General features: G+C 37.9%; 1 protein-coding gene and 1 non-coding gene across 5 annotated transcripts in view; one reads left to right on the plus strand and one right to left on the minus strand.

The window, feature by feature from the left end:
* The window catches only part of NAA35 (N-alpha-acetyltransferase 35, NatC auxiliary subunit), an 84,725-nt gene that overhangs the window by 14,295 nt on the left and 54,459 nt on the right, over positions 1–15,971 (minus strand). For all 4 annotated transcript variants that reach the window (XM_031447338.2, XM_031447335.2, XM_031447336.2 and 1 more), the window contains exons 12-13: positions 7,011–7,189; positions 2,394–2,453 (exon numbers count right to left, since the gene is read on the minus strand). In XM_031447338.2, the coding sequence (XP_031303198.1) occupies positions 2,394–2,453; positions 7,011–7,189 (239 nt within the window). The remainder of the gene's footprint in view (positions 1–2,393; positions 2,454–7,010; positions 7,190–15,971) is intronic.
* TRNAG-ACC (transfer RNA glycine (anticodon ACC)) lies at positions 12,287–12,358 on the plus strand. Its single transcript has one exon. It is a non-coding gene; the product is annotated as a tRNA-Gly (tRNA).

A 15,971-nucleotide genomic window follows, 5' to 3' on the forward strand; every position in this document is an offset into this window, starting at 1 on the left:
AACTGGGTTGTCCATTTTCTTAGTGTAATATTTACTGAGTTCTTTATATGTTCTAGAAACAAATCCCTTGTCAGACATCACTGGCAAACATTTTCTCCTACTCTGTGGAGTCTTCATTTCCTTAACAGTGTCTTCTACAGAATTAAAGTTTCAAATTTATCAACTTGGCATTATTTTTTATGGATTTTGCTTTTGATTTTATACCTAGGAATTCTCTACCTTCCCCAAAGTCACAAAAGATTCCTGCCTACCCTTTTTCCCAAAAGTTTTATGGTCTCACATATAGTGCTATGTAACAAAAGACTGATTAAAGAACAGGGCTTCTCTGGGTGTGCTCCTCGGTTCCCCTGATCCATGTCCATCAGTTTGCCAATAGCACACCTGTCTTGTGGTCAGGTAGTGTTGAGTTCCCCAACTTTGTTCTTTTTTCTCAAAGTTGTTTTGGTTATAGTAGTTCCTCTGCCTTTCCACATAGTTTTTAGAAGCAGCCTGTTGACACCTACAAAAATTTCTGCTGTGATTTTGGGATTGATTTGAATCTGCAGATCACTTTTGGGGAGAGCTGATATCTTAAAAAATAACAATTCTTCCAATGAACAAACAAGCAAGGTATTTCTCTCCATTTATTTAATTTTTCTTTGATGTCTTTCATCAATACTTTGTCCTTTTTCAGTATACAGGTCCTACAAACAGGTGTTAGACCTAAGTATCTCATTCTTAATGTTACTGTAAACAGTATTGTTTTCAAGTTTTTGATTTGCATTGTTCATTGCAAGCACATAGAAATATAACTGCTTTCTGTATATTGGCCTCATGTCCTGTGAGCTTGTTAAACTCACCATCAGGTCTAGGACTTCTTTGTAGGTTCCTTGGTACTCTATACAGAAAACCATGTCTCTGTAAGGAAACAGTATTTCTTCCTTGCTCAACTGTAAGCCTTTTATCTCTTTTCCTGCCTTATGTCACTGGCTAACATTTCCAGTTCTATGGTAAGAGTGGAGTGATAAGAGTGGACAGCCTTGCTTTCTTCCCAATCACAGGAGGAAAGAATTTAACCTTTTATCATTAAGTAGGATGTTAGCGCTAAGTCTGTTGTACATGCCCTCCACCAGGTTAAGGAAGTTTTCTTCTATTTTCCTAATTTTGCTGAGAGTTTTGATCATGAATGGATGTTGATTTTTGTCAAATGGTTTCCCCGAATCTATTGAGACTTCAGAGTGTATTGTAAATTACACTTCAAACTCTGAACCAGCTTTGCATTCCTGGGATAAAACCTACTTGGTCATGATGTTTCTCCTTTTCCATATATTGCTGGATTTGATCTGATAATACTTTTAAGACTTTCATCCCTCCGTTCATAAGGGATATGGGTCTATAGGTTTTTTTAGCTTGAAATGTCTTCAGTTTCAGTATTGAGGTAATGCAGGTGTCATATAATGAGTGTGCTTGCTGCTTTTTTGGAAAGAGATTGTGTAGAATTGGCCTGGAGTTTTGTTGGAAGGCTTTTAACTATACACTCAATTTCCTTGATAGATACAAGATTATTCAAGGTACCCATTTCTTCTTGAGTGGGTTTTGGTAGCGGCCCTCATGAAACTGGTGCATTTAACTTCTTCAATTTATGGACATAGAGTTGTTTGTAATATTCCCATATTCTTCTTTTATTTTGAGTAGGGTCTGTACTAATTGCTGATACTGTTCATCTGAATTCTCTTTTTCTTGTTCTGTCTAGTTAGAGGTTCATCAAACTTAGAAGCAGCTTTCGGCTGCACTGATTTTCCCTACTGCTTGTCTCTTTCCTATTGTACTCATTTCTGCTTTGATCTTTGGTATATCCTTCTATTTGCCTCTAGTTTGATTTGCTTTTCTTTTTCTATTTCTTTTAAAGCAGAAGCTTAAATTATAATTTCAGACCTTTCTTCCTTTTTCACATGAACATTTAACAGTATAAATTTCCCTCTAAACACTGCTTTAATTGTATCCCACAAATTCTGATATGCTGTATTTTCATTTTCATTCAGTTCAAAATATTTTCTAATTTCTCTCAATTCTTCCTCTTTGATCCAAGGGGTTTTTTTTAGAAGTGTGTGAATTTCCAAATATTTGGAGAATTTTCCAAACACTTCTCTTATTGATTACTAATTTAATTCCAAAATAGTCAGAGGGCATACTTTGTATGATTTTAATTTTTTTTAATTATTAAGGTTTTATGACCCAGAATATAATATTGATGAGTGTCTAACACTGTTAAGTCAATACTTCTATTAAAAAAATATAACACTATCTGTGGAATAACCTTTAAAAGCATCTATCTTTTGTTCCATCAATCAATAAAACGTCAGTACACATTATTTGATGTTTAAAGAAATATTTCAAAACTAAGTGGAACTTACTTGTAATAGAGATCTGGAAAGAACACAAGGTGACTGTTCACTAAATTCACAGAAAAAGTCCTAATAAATACACAGAAAAAAGTAATGTTATTCATCTATTAATAGATTAAATAAAAGCTGAAAATGTCTGCATATAAAGAGTAATTTTTTATTAGACTTTCTGGGAATGATACACTATCAGAGTTAAAATATGCCAAACAGCTAAAGATCATTTCTATAAGAATTGTCTAATTGTATGAACGGAACAATGGACAATTTTAGAGCCTAAAAAAAATTTTTTTAACAAACTGATCAATAATAGTATTATGCGGGTACCAATATAAAATTCGTACATCATGAAAATAATAGTATCAATAATAATTTACTAGTGACAGAGGTTTACTGTCTATTTCACAGAAATAAATAACGAAGTAACCAGGCAAACTGATTTCACATTCTTTATTCACAATTAATTTTTACACCTTGCACACACTCCTCAAAGTGAATATTCTGCACCAGAGAGATTCTCCTATTCCATATCACTAAGAAAATTAAAATAATCTACCCCACAGGAAATCCCTTAACTTCAGCCTCTAAACCTCTAACCATTCCCACATCTGCACCTAGACCCCCTCCTTGTCCAATTTAACAACAGACGTCCTCCACTTGTACTAAGGACTCCCTTCCTTCTGACTTTTTCACAAACATGACACACTGTCAGTTAGTCATCCTTTGCTCTCCTAGGTATTAATATTCTTTCTCTCTATCAGATCATTCCCATTTTCAACTAAACAGTCAAATTTCTCTTCTCTTTAAAGAAAAGATCATCACATGATCCCCCACTTCCCTCTCAACTGCTGCCTTCTCAGCCAAACTTTCTGAAGGAGCTGGCTGCACCCACCATCTCTACTTAACTCGACCCCCACTCACTGTCAACACATGCAACCTGGCTCTTTGCTTTAGTCACACTTGTCCCCCATTACTAAATCCAATGAACACCGATTTTGGACCTTATTCATTTCTTTCACTTGAACTCTCAGCAGCATGCCTTCCTTCTTGAAAAACTTTTAAAATTACTTTTACGTGTTTCTTCCTCTTTGGCCACTTTTCACTTTGTTCTGTAGGTTCAAAGTTTAGTTCCAGACTACCTTCTTTTCTTTATACCTTTTTCCTCATAAATTTTGTAGTATAAACACTTATGCTTCAATTACTATCTATACTGCAAGAATTCCAAAATTATAACTCGAGGCACAAGACTCTCAACTCTAGCCACACAGCCAATACCTATTCAGTATCTCTACTTAAATACTTTAAATTCAAACTCTACTTCACTAAGACCTTCATTTGACTCTCAAAGGTCCTTCAAGAATTTCCCCCTTTCAATGAATAGCACCATATGTGCATGTAGACTTACAAGGCAGAAAACCAGAGGCCTTCCTGAGAGCTCTCTCATGCCCCCCTATTTAATTCATCACAATATTCTATCAACTTTAGCTCACACATAGCTCTAACACTGACAATCTCATCATCTCCCTGCCACCCTTCTAGTCCAAGTTACCATCCTTTCACTCCTGGACTGTAGAAATGGTTTCCTAATTTATCCCCCTCCGTTTACTCTGGTCCCTTCCAATCTTTCCTCTACAATGCAGCCAAATTCTTAATCAAGTTATGTCACTGCCCTACCCATACTGATCTTGCTTAAAATTCTAATGGTATTCCTTTGCTCTGTGATAAAGACTGAACTCCCTAATGTGGCTTAAATGGTCTTGCCTGGCCTGCCCGCCTCTCTAGCCTCACCAACCCCTCATCCCCATCACTCTATGCTCCACTCTGCTACTTTTCTTTTAGGTTCTCAAATGTATCATGTTCTTTCCATCACAAGGACGAGTATTCAGCTTCCTGCACCTGGAACTGTCCACCTACTGTCCCAAATGAATATTTCCCTAACCATCAGATCTTAGCTTTACCTTCACTTCTCTAAGAAAGACTCTGATCATCTAGGTCAGTTCCTCCATTAGATGCTGTATCTTCTAGTTCATTTCCTTCATACTGCTCAGATCAGGTTGTAATTCTATGATCATTTTTATGCTACACTGTAAGCCCCATGACAACATGGATGACAGGATGACATACTTTTGCTCATCACTGTATAAGAGCCATAGCACAGTGCCTCGCACAAAAAGCATGCTGGCTGAACTCATCAGTGTACATACATACTCGCTATCATAGTTCGTCTGTACTCAATTTCTTATTGCTAGTATATATCCCTAACATGATATACTCTATAAAGTCCACTATTTACTTCATTTAAACTAGCTATCTTCCTAATTACTCCACAGCTGTCAAAAGCATCATCTTTTGGGTTCCTAACCTATGTATTTCCCTTTACTAATGTCACTACCCTCCTCCTTACCATTGTTTTTCTCTATATGCAAAATACCAAAAACTTCGAAAATGAAGAAAAACACAAAGAATAAACTATCACATAGCATTCCACTACCTAGAAATAGTTGTAATTAATATTTTGGTATTTGTTAATCTTTTAAAAAAGAATCTGGCTGAATCTGGCTTTGTCTCTGACAACCATTTCTGTATGCAACAACATATGTGACTATTCCCTTTTTCAATATTAAATATTACTACACTTTTCAATCCAGTTGTTGTAAGTTGCATTTCTTTAATTACTAGTGAGGTTATGCATTTTTCATGTTTGTTTCTTTTTAAATGTATATGCTCGTGTCCTTCCCAATTTTTCGTTGGGATGCTTATTTTTATCTTACTGACTTGTAAAAGCACTCTCTAGAATCTGGCACTTTATCCTGATAATAACACGTTTCCTATACAGATCCACCAGACTATCTGGTCCATTATCCTCCATAAATCTAATCTTCTCTACTCTTGGCCCCTGTTACACTCCCCCACATCCACTGTGTCCCGGGTCTTACAGGGGTCCAGATTCTTCCATTACTATGCTTTCTTCACCTCCAGTGACAGCAGTCCAAGCCTGGCTCCCCCACCTCCCCTCTATTATGGTGTGTCATATGCATTCACCTCCCTGATAAAGTAATCCATAATCTTCTGCCAGAATATCAAATTCCAATTGTTGCATTATAACTTTCTTATTCCAATTTACATTGATCTTCTCCTTTTCTAAAATCTTATAATTAATCTGGTCAAAACAAATATATATTCATATGACAATTCAGGATTAGAAAAGCAGATGCAAAAGAAGAATAAGAAAATCTCTATTCCAATTCCAGATATGACACTAACCAATCATCTAGTTTGGTTATAAAGCCCACAAAACATTAGTTTAGTTGTACAATGAACTGCAACTGATTTATGTCTATGAACTTTTCTACTTTTGAGATTTCTATGATTCTTATGACAGAATAGGAAAAACTACTAAAAGGAAAGGAAACACAAAAGGAGGTAATAAAGGCATAATCAGTGGAAGTTTCACTGAGGAATAAAGACTTAAGCTGGGCTTTAATGACAAAGAATTAGTGGAAAGGAAAATAAAGTTACTATAAGAAAGAGCATAAGAAAAGCACAAATCTTTACTGACCATCAATTACACCCCAGAGGCTGCTGCTAAATTCTAGGAATATAAACTAGATAACGTGTCATCTCAAGGAACGCAAGTGCAGAAGCAACCTGAAACCAACAAGGAACACTTCACAGAGGAAATGACAGGAGGCTAGAACACTGAGGGGAAACAACAGTCAAATGCGTATCTAGGTACAGTCATGCAAACTAAGCTAGTGCACTTACATCTAAATATTCTGCATATTTCTACCTTCCTAATTGTAATATATGTCACCACAGCCTTACCAATTAACAAAACTCCATCCCTGAATGTTTTAACATTCCCTAAATAAACCACGTTTTTCTATATTTTAACTCACGAAAAATATTAATCCAAAATATGCTAGCTTAAAAATGGACCTACTCTTTTACATCCAGTAACTTCACTGTTTAGCAATTTATCTTAAGGGGTAAGGAAGTACATGATATAAACGTTTACCAACAAAGATACTCATCTTAGTATTGTTTGTAACAGTAAAACACTGAAAATGACCTAAATATAATTCAATATGAATGGACTAAAAAAAAATCTGTAGTGTATACTTACAGTGGAATACCACGTAGCCATTAAAATAATGTAGAAATATGTATACTTGTTGACATGAAAAGATGTTCATGATATGGAGATTAGTGATTTAAAAAAAGGAAGTTACCAAACACCATGATCCAATTTTTATATGTAAAAAAACCTTACAGATATGTTCATATATATGTATGTGTGTATATATGCACGCATGCATAAACACACACATTTATTTATATAAAAGGTTCTGATGACAGAATTGAGGATTCAAATGTCCATTCTCAAAACTTGGGTGAATAACCTAACTTCTCTGTATTTTAGTTTCTTAATGTCTTCAATAGATAGTATAAAAGCCTTATGAGGATTAAACACAGAAAAAAAAATATATGTACACACACCACTTCATTCTCTAGGTATCACAGAAAATAAGTGAGCAGTATTATTTACCCTTAGGACAGTGAGTCTTTAAAAAATAATAAACTATTCTGTTGTAAAAGTTGTATTTCAGAATAGAGATTGGTACTTACCAGGATACAATGTAAATTTGTTAAATTGACCACCTCACAGACGGTCTTTATTCTGTCTATTAATCTTGCAAAATAGTTGACCATTTCTTCCCTTTTAATTATTTTTGCATATCGAGGGAAGGTGGGTGGAAGTAGTCTCTGATTAACAAGGGGCTCAAAACCCATCATAATTGGATGATCTAAAAAGAAAATAAATAAGTAACATTTTCAACATTTCTCTGAATTTTAAACCTCAAATACTACTAAATATAAAAAGGCTAGTTTCAAAAGTATCTCCAAATTCTAATAATATACTCTAAATGGATTTGTAATTTACGATTAAAAATAACATGCAGGTTTAATAATCAAAAACTGTACTTCTTACATGGTGATGGCAGTGGTGACAGAGAGGTTTCTACCTCAAAATTAGCTCCAAGCCAAGAATGGGATAAAACAATACATTTAACATAGTCTCTCAAATAAATAAATAGATAGATAAATAAAAGGGCAATGCCTTTTATTAACCATGAGATTGTGAAGAAAGGTCAAATGGGAAGATAAGTGTAGGCTTATCTTTCCTTCAATCACTGAACTGTAGACTCAATTCAAACTCAACTACATAGTGATGTAAAACAGCAGACAGCAGTCCCCCACCTCCACCTGCATGAGTCTGGAATGCACTTGGCACTGAAATGTACTTCCAGAATAATATAACTTATCACAAGAGACCTAAGGGTGAGGTCCGCTTTCCCATTCTCAGTCCTCTGATGATCTCCCTTTTCACACTAGTACAAAGCTCCAAATTGTCTTTTTCAACTTGAATATCCCTGCCACTTTTATAGAAAAAAGTGTCATACTCCAGTGTAAACTATGCACTGTCAGACTCTGTAGGAGCTATTTACAAATCTAGAAATTGTGGATAACTGATAAACATGAAATTCTGTTCTGTCTGGTAGAGATTCAACTGACTTCCTCTATAGGAAAAAGTTTTGCTTCCATTTATAATTTATTTCAATATTGCACTACCCCATATAACTAGTGTGTTTTAAAACGTTTCATGTCTGGTTATGTTACTTAATGAGCTTAACAAAATCTTTAACACATGTTCACCTTTATATCTGTGTAAGTCATGGTTTTACCTTTTTCCAAAAAACCATTTTTTAATACTCCCTATTTTCTAAGCACTGAAAGACATAAGGAAGCACAGTGACTACAAATACCATGTCCTTTTATGCCTCTTTACTTATACACAAACTATTTCTCCACCTGTAAAACATACCCCCTGTTCTTAGCCTGGGAGACATGGTACAAGCTTGACTTCTCTCTCATCCTCGGTCCCCCTCCCCAGTACTTTCTATATACACTATTACACTGTCTAAGTGGGATTACGTCATCTTGTCCCTGTCTCTGAGTTCTCTTGAAAGCAAAACCATGCTTGGATCCCTAACACCAAATGCCAGGTTCATTAACAGGCACTGGACACACGTTTGCTGAATGACAAAATATGCACGCTCAAAATAAAATGAAAGACTGCCATCACTATCCCCGTTTGAATTTCTGATTCACAATACTACATTTAGAACTAAGGTAACAGTAGTACCAGCTTCGTTACCACATGAACATGAATACATTATGGGCTTTAATGATAAATACACAGAATCCAGATATTTAAATAGTACATTACACTTATTTTCTCTCAAAGCATTCTAACATGCATCTAAAATTATTCCTAGTAATATTCTTTAATTTTTTTGGGGGTGGGATAATGAGGTTTATATATTTACACAGTTATTTATTTTTTAATGGAGGTACTGGGGATTGGACCCAGGACCTTGTGCATGCTAAGCAGGCACTCTACCACTGGGCTGTATCTTCCCTCCCACCCTTTAATTCTTAATACACCTATTTTTAGGCTTTAAACCACAGTAGAAGATAGATAACGGCCACTCACGGAAATTTATATTACCATGAAAAGAAGCAACTATTAATGGGAAATGGTTAACAAACACAATGTATTCTGTACACAATTTTATACAGACTAAAAAGTTCAATATGAAACAACATTAACTTTTGAAACTAACTCAGCCGTCCTCACAGCTGAGGTTTAGCAGCATCCCTGACCTCTATCCACTACGTGCCAGGAGCAACCTCCTAGCCGTGAAATGGATAAAGACACTGCTAAATGTCCCTGGGGAGCCCCCGGTGAGAAACACTGGTCTAGATGAACACCAGAAGCAACTATAATTCAGTGAGGATAAGCTCAGGATGTAACAGGAGCATCTAACCCATGTAAAAATTAGATGAAAGACTTCACAGAAGTCTAAGAAAAGACCTAAATGATAAGTTAGTCAAAGGACAAAATATTAAGACAAAGCATTCCAAGCATATCAAAGGCTCAGAGCTCAGATAACATGGCTGCTTTTCCTTTTCCCTTAGGGAGCTGCAATTTTCCAAGTCATAACTTCTCTGATTTCAGGAAGTAAAAATAGATGCATATAAATAGAATGGGGACAAAATCCCTACGCATAAAGTTAGAAGTTATCTGTATGCTCTATTCTTTGCACACACTTAAATTTTCCACCTACATTTTTCTGGAATAGTCCTTGTTAATGGTTAATAATTAAAGTGGTTCCTAGTAGCTACTTTTAAGTCTCAGCTGTTGTTGAATCTCATGCATAAGGACTTTGTAACCATCCTATACCAGAGATGGTAACTTGCCCAACTAGAAAAGTGCATAGGAACTGAGACATAACAAGAGATCAAAGCCGTTATTCAACATATGTAAGAGTTAAGCAGGAGAGGGGATAAAAGCCAGGCAGGAGTTTGTATTTGATTTCATGGCAACATAAGTCACATAAGTTAAAGGAAGCCTTCCCATATCCACTCCCCCCAGAATAAACTGCCCTAACATTTTCCCACGGAATCTCTATCACACAATGTATCTCAGACTGTCTTATACTCATCTGTCTTACATTGAAGCACCTACTAAATGATTTAAGCCCAGAAAAGATAATTCACATCACTAACCACTGCGTGCTGTGCTCAGTAAAGATTTCCTGAATTAAACTGGATACAGATCAGGCAAGACAACTTCTAGACTCTCTTCTGATTTTACACGTCTGTATGTGTACAAAAACCATCTTGGTCTTCCAGTTAACATACTTCATAATACATAGATGCTTTTCAGTACATAACAAGATGATCTTCTCTTCACATTAGCACTCTTTTAAGAATAAAATAATAAAGTACAATTACTATTTTCAAAACATTATGGCACACTGGTTTATGAGTGTTTCAGTTACTATACTGCTTGGTAGGTAACCTGCCCTCATGATCAGAAGGAGAGTATTACAAGCAGCACAAGGTCCACGGGTAAGAGATTTATAATAACGTGCTTTGATTTAACTTAACAAAGTTACTCTAAAATTAATTAAATGCCAAAACTAAGGTCTGGAAATGTATAAGTCAAAAGACAGAGACATTATATCATCTTAACGCAACATGTCTCTCCCAAGTCATAGAGGCAATTTACAGTCAGACTTACTGAAATAATAAACTTTAGATGCCCTGAAGTTGGAGGGAATTCTAGAAAACAATGCAGAAGCTGCTGAGGTTTTGTTATGTTAAACTGCACTTCTTATGGCTACTTGATTTCTTTTATAAAATGTAGTAACGTTACACTACCTGAAGTAAGTCAGACACAAAAGGACAAATATTGTATGATCCTGCCTTTGTACGGTACCTAGAATAGTGAAACTTAGAGAAAGAAAGCAGAATGGCGGTTGCCCGGGGCCTGGAGGAGGGTGAAATGGGGCGTTACTGTGTAATGAGTATGGAGGTGGAATTTGGGAAGACGAAAAGTTCTGGATATGGGCAGTGGTGACAGCTGCACAACAATGTGAATGTACTTGATGCCACCGAATTATACATTTAAAAACAGTTAAAATGGCAAACTTCATGTTATAAATACATCAATACAATAAAAAAAAAGTTATAAAAAGGCCTTGAAACACAACTGTTAAAGCCTCAAAAAACATGGCCTTAATGAATATTCTATGATAATCACTGGTCACAGTAAGTTATATAAGCAACACAATATGCATAAAAGTAATGTTATATGCACATCTACATATTTTGAAGTTTTTTTTCTTTTGGTGTGTAGTTTTGAATAGGTATCCATGCAACAGTTTGAAAAAGTTTCAAATGCAACAAAAGGTTATACACGATGCAAAGCAAATCTTCTGCTCACTTGTGACCCCCAGTTAATCTCTTGAGAACGAACCACTACTACAAGTTTCTCCAATAACACTGGAAGAATTCAGTATCTCATTTTTAACAATGGATAGGTCATCTACACAAAAAATCAGTAAGAAAACACTGGAGTTAAACGACACGTTACACCAGATGGACCTAACAGACATACATGGAATGTTTCATCCAAGAGCAACATTCTCAAACACAGTGAATATTCTCCACAACAGATCATATGATAGAACACGAAACAAGTCTTAACAAATTTAAGACAGAAATCATACCAACTATCCTTTCTGACCACAATGTTATAAAACTAGCAATCAATAAGAGGAAAGCTGGAAAATCTATAAATATGTGGAAACCAAACAACATATTCCTGAACACCAATGGGTTAATGAAGAAAACAAAGGAGAGTTTTTTTTTGAAATCCTGAAACAAATGAACATGAAAAAAACATACAAAAAGCTACAGGATGCTGCAAGTGCAGGTCTGAGACGGAAGTTTATAGCGATAAACACATAACTAGGAAAGCAGAAGATCTCAAATAACAATCTAACTTTACACCTCAAGGAACCATAAAAAGAACAAATTAAGCACAAGTTACCAGAAGGAAGGAAATGAAGATCAGAGTAGAAATAAATGAGAGAAAAATAATAGAAAAGATCAACAAAACTAAGAACTAAGTTTCTGAAAAGATAAAATTGACAAACCACTTTATGTCTTTTGATTGGAAAGCTTGGCCCACTTACATAGGTATGGACTTGCCATCTCCAGTTTGTTAATTGTTTTCTGGTTGTTTTGCAATTCCATTGTTCTGCTCTTCCTTCTCTTGCTCTTTTCCTTTGTTATTTGATGATTTTCTCTAGTGGTATGCCTCCTTTTCTTTTTACCTTTTGCGTATCTACTAAAGGTTTTTGCTTTGTGGTTACTATGGTCCTTGCATAAAACATATTTAAAACAGTCTATCTGAAGCTGATAATAACTTCAAAGCTGCCCCCCCACCCTAATATTTTACGGTTTTGACTTCATAATTTTGGGGGAAGGGTGGTATAGCTCAGGGGTAGAGCACATGCTTACCATGCACAAGGTCCTGGGTTCAATCCCCAGTACCTCCATTAAAAAAAAAAGAGGGAGAGAGAGAAAAGATATTTGTGACTTCACAATTTGCAATATATAGTTGCATATCCACTAACAAATGATTGTATAGTTTATTTTTAACACCTTTTGTCTTGTAACCTTCATACCAGAGATATGTGATTTACCTACCATTACAATATTAGAATATTATGAATTTAACTATATTCACCTTTACCAGTGAGTTTTATACTCTCATGTTTTCCTACTAGTAATGAGTGTCCTTTTGTTTCAGCTTAAAGAACTCCTTGAACATTTCTTGTGAGGTTGTCTAGTGGTGGTGAACTCCTTCAGCTTTCGTCTGGAAATTTTTTCTCTCCTCCTTATTCTTAAAGACAACTTTGCTGGATATCCTTGGTTAGCAGTTGTTTTGTTTTGTTTTGTTTTGTTCTCCCTCAGCACTTTTAATATATGATCCCCCTTCCCTTCTGGCCTGCACAGTTTTTGCTAAACTATCTACTGACAGTCTTAAGGGTGTTACCTTGGATATAACAAGTTGCTTTTCTTTTGCCGCTTTTAAGATTCCTTGTCTTTAACTTTTGACAATTTAATTATAATGTGTCTGAGTGTGGGTCTCTTAGGATTCAACTTATTTCAAAATCTCCAAGCCTCCTGAATGTGGATGTCTGTTTCTTTCCCCAGGTTAGGGAAGTTTTCAGCCATTATTTCTTTGAATAAGCTTACTGCCCCATTCCTCTCTCTTCCCCTTTTGGAATCCCTATCATGTGTATCCTGGTCTGCTTGATGGTATCCCACAAATCCCACGATCTATCACTACTCTTTTTCTCCCCTACCCTGGATGAATTTCACTGCCCTGTCTTCAAGTCCGCTGACCCTTTCTTCCACTGATCTAGTCCGCTGTTTAACCTATTTAATCTTTCAGTTCATTTCTGAATCCTTCAGCTCTGTGATTTCTCTTCTGTACTTTTTGAAATTTACTGCCTCCTTGTTGAAATTCTCACTTTGTTCATGCATTTCTTCTTGACCTCAGTGACCACCTTTAAGACTGTTGTTTTGAACTTTCAATCAGGCAAACCACTTACATCCATATCATTAAGATCTGTTTCGGAATATTTACCTTATTCTTTTGTTTGGAACATACTTCTGTTTCTGTTTTCCTTGACTCTCTGTGTTGGTTCTGGGAATTAGATAAAACATCTTCCAGTCTTGACAGAGGGATCTCATGTAGGAGATGAATTTTGTCATATAAGAGATAAACTTGGTCACTCAGCCCAGCACAAGTTCATAGTTGGCTCTCAAAGTTTTGTGACCATCCAAGCCTCCTCTGCTCTCAGTGGCTCCGAGTAGTTGAGAGTGTGCCAAGACCCATCAGTGTCCCCAAGGAAAGGACCACAATCAGTACCTAGATGCAAGCTAATTAGAAGCTGGACCTTCAGGCAGCAGCTGGGGAAGTTATGTAGTTAAATCCTTTCTAAGGAGAAACTGGGAGAAGGTTGTTTTTGCCTAACCCTTCTTTGCTGGGCCTGGGTATACAGCCATGGGGAAGAGTGCTCTACAACCATTAGTAACTATTTGTTTGATACAGCCCTGTGAGACTCTTGAATACATGCCCCACTGGCTATTATTGCCCAGTGATCTGGGGGCCATCCCCCCAGGTGGCAGCTACAAAATCTTGGGCACCAGATGTGTGTATAAGCTCCTTCTTGGGAGACACTGTCAAATGGGTTTTATTATTGGAGTGGGCTAAAGGGAGAAGGTGGGAGAGATGCCTGCTGGCTTCTCTGGTCTCTGGGGACAATCTCAGGCAGCCCCTAGATGTCTTCTAACTTAGAAGCTTGGCTGTCAGGCAGCAGCTTTTGAAGTATGGAGATAAACCTATTTCAGGGAAAGAATGGGAAATGAGTGATTCTGCATGCTCCCTGTGCTGAGCCCTGGGGAGTAGAGCCAGTTAAGGATTGATTCTTTGCAACATGAGTCTTTTAGGACTCATGAATGGAAGCCCCTGGGAGGAGGAGCCAAGATGGCGGAGTAGAAGGGCGCTCATAGCTCCCCTTCTCCCACAAATACACGAAAACTCACATCCATGGACTCACCCAGGCAACCAGCGCACCGGCTGAACTCTGAAAGAACATCGCCTTCTTCAAAAGACAAAGATGCCACGAATTTGGTAGGAGAAAAGGAAAAAAGAAGAAAAAAGCAAAACGGTGCGGGACCAGTCCCGCGGGGAAGGACCAGCAAAGGAGGAACAGCGCTTGACTGCTGGGTCTTCCCCTCTCCAAAGGAGAGGCCAGCAGGACGGAGGGGGCGCCTCCGAGGCTCAGAGCTGCAAGAGCACCCCTTGATTGACAGAACTAAGTTAAACAGGCACAGAGGGCCCCTGTGACACCCAGCCTGAGATGTGAGCCGGCAGCTGGGGGCCGGGACAGGCTGCCTGAGCCGGGCGGAGGACTGGGGCAGCGGCACTGAGGCAGCCCCGGGGGACTGCAGGGTGCTGTGCGATGTGGCTGGGAGGGGATACATAGCAGAACAACCTCGGTCCCCCCACAAATTACGAAAAAAGCAAAGCAACACTGTGGGTGTGGCCTGGGGGGGAGGGGCGCTGTAGCCTTTGTCTCCTCAGACCTGCAGCGCCATTACTGGCGCTTCTCATGAGAAGAGAGGTGAGGAGCAGCCACAGCCGCCATATCCTCCTGTGCGCAGCCCCCGGGCGGGGGCAGGGCTGAGACCTGAATCCGCACCAGGGGCTCCACAACCTCCCAGGCAGGACTGAGACTTGTTTACAGCCTGAGGTAGATAGGATCTTTCTGCCCTGGCACCTCAGAGAACTCACGCCGCCAAGACAAACAAATAGCTGAGTTTTGGAATGGAGCAGGGGCAGGGCTGTTCCGTGGTCTTCCCTGAGCCCGCCTATAGAGCGCTGACCCAAGGCGGAGCCAGCAGCTGCACAGAGCAGCGAAGCGACTGGCGCTGGGGAAGGGCAGGCAGCCACCCGCCTTCCTGGTAGGAACGCAGCACCTGACCGTGGTGCTGGGAGGGAATGCAATCCGCCCGCCTACCGGGCCAGTCTGCAACATCTGACTGTGGCATCAGGATGGGGAGTGTCCCGCCCGTCCACAGTGAAGGAGAGCAGCACCTGACCCAGTGTTGTGAGGGAGCGTGATATGCTTACCGACAGGCACTGGGAGCAGCACAGACGAGGGCGCCAACGGAGGGCCTCTGGAAGCAGCAAACTGAGTTTGCGAAACAGGCCGAACACAGAAAGACCTCTCAAAATCATTAAGAGCACACAGTCTTCAGAACACATCCTTTTTTTTTTTTTTAAATCTTTTTTATATCTGTTCTATTTTCTATTACCTTTTTAATTTTTACTTTTTAAACAATTGTATATGTCTACAGTTTTAATCCCTTTAAAATTTTTTAAAAAATCTTTTTATTATTATTATTTTTAAAATCCACCTCATTTCATTTTTAATTCTCTTGGTTTTGATCTCCTGTTATTGATTATACACAGGTTTCAAATATTGTTTTCTGATTTTTTTTCTCTTTTTAGGTTTTGAAAACATGTCTCAACTCGATTGCTATCCTGCTTCAACTTGCTCTTCAATTATTGGTTATACACTGTTTTCAAATCTT

The sequence above is a fragment of the Camelus dromedarius genome, chromosome 10 (assembly GCF_036321535.1).
Source record: "Camelus dromedarius isolate mCamDro1 chromosome 10, mCamDro1.pat, whole genome shotgun sequence".
Taxonomy (NCBI): Eukaryota; Metazoa; Chordata; class Mammalia; order Artiodactyla; family Camelidae; genus Camelus; species Camelus dromedarius.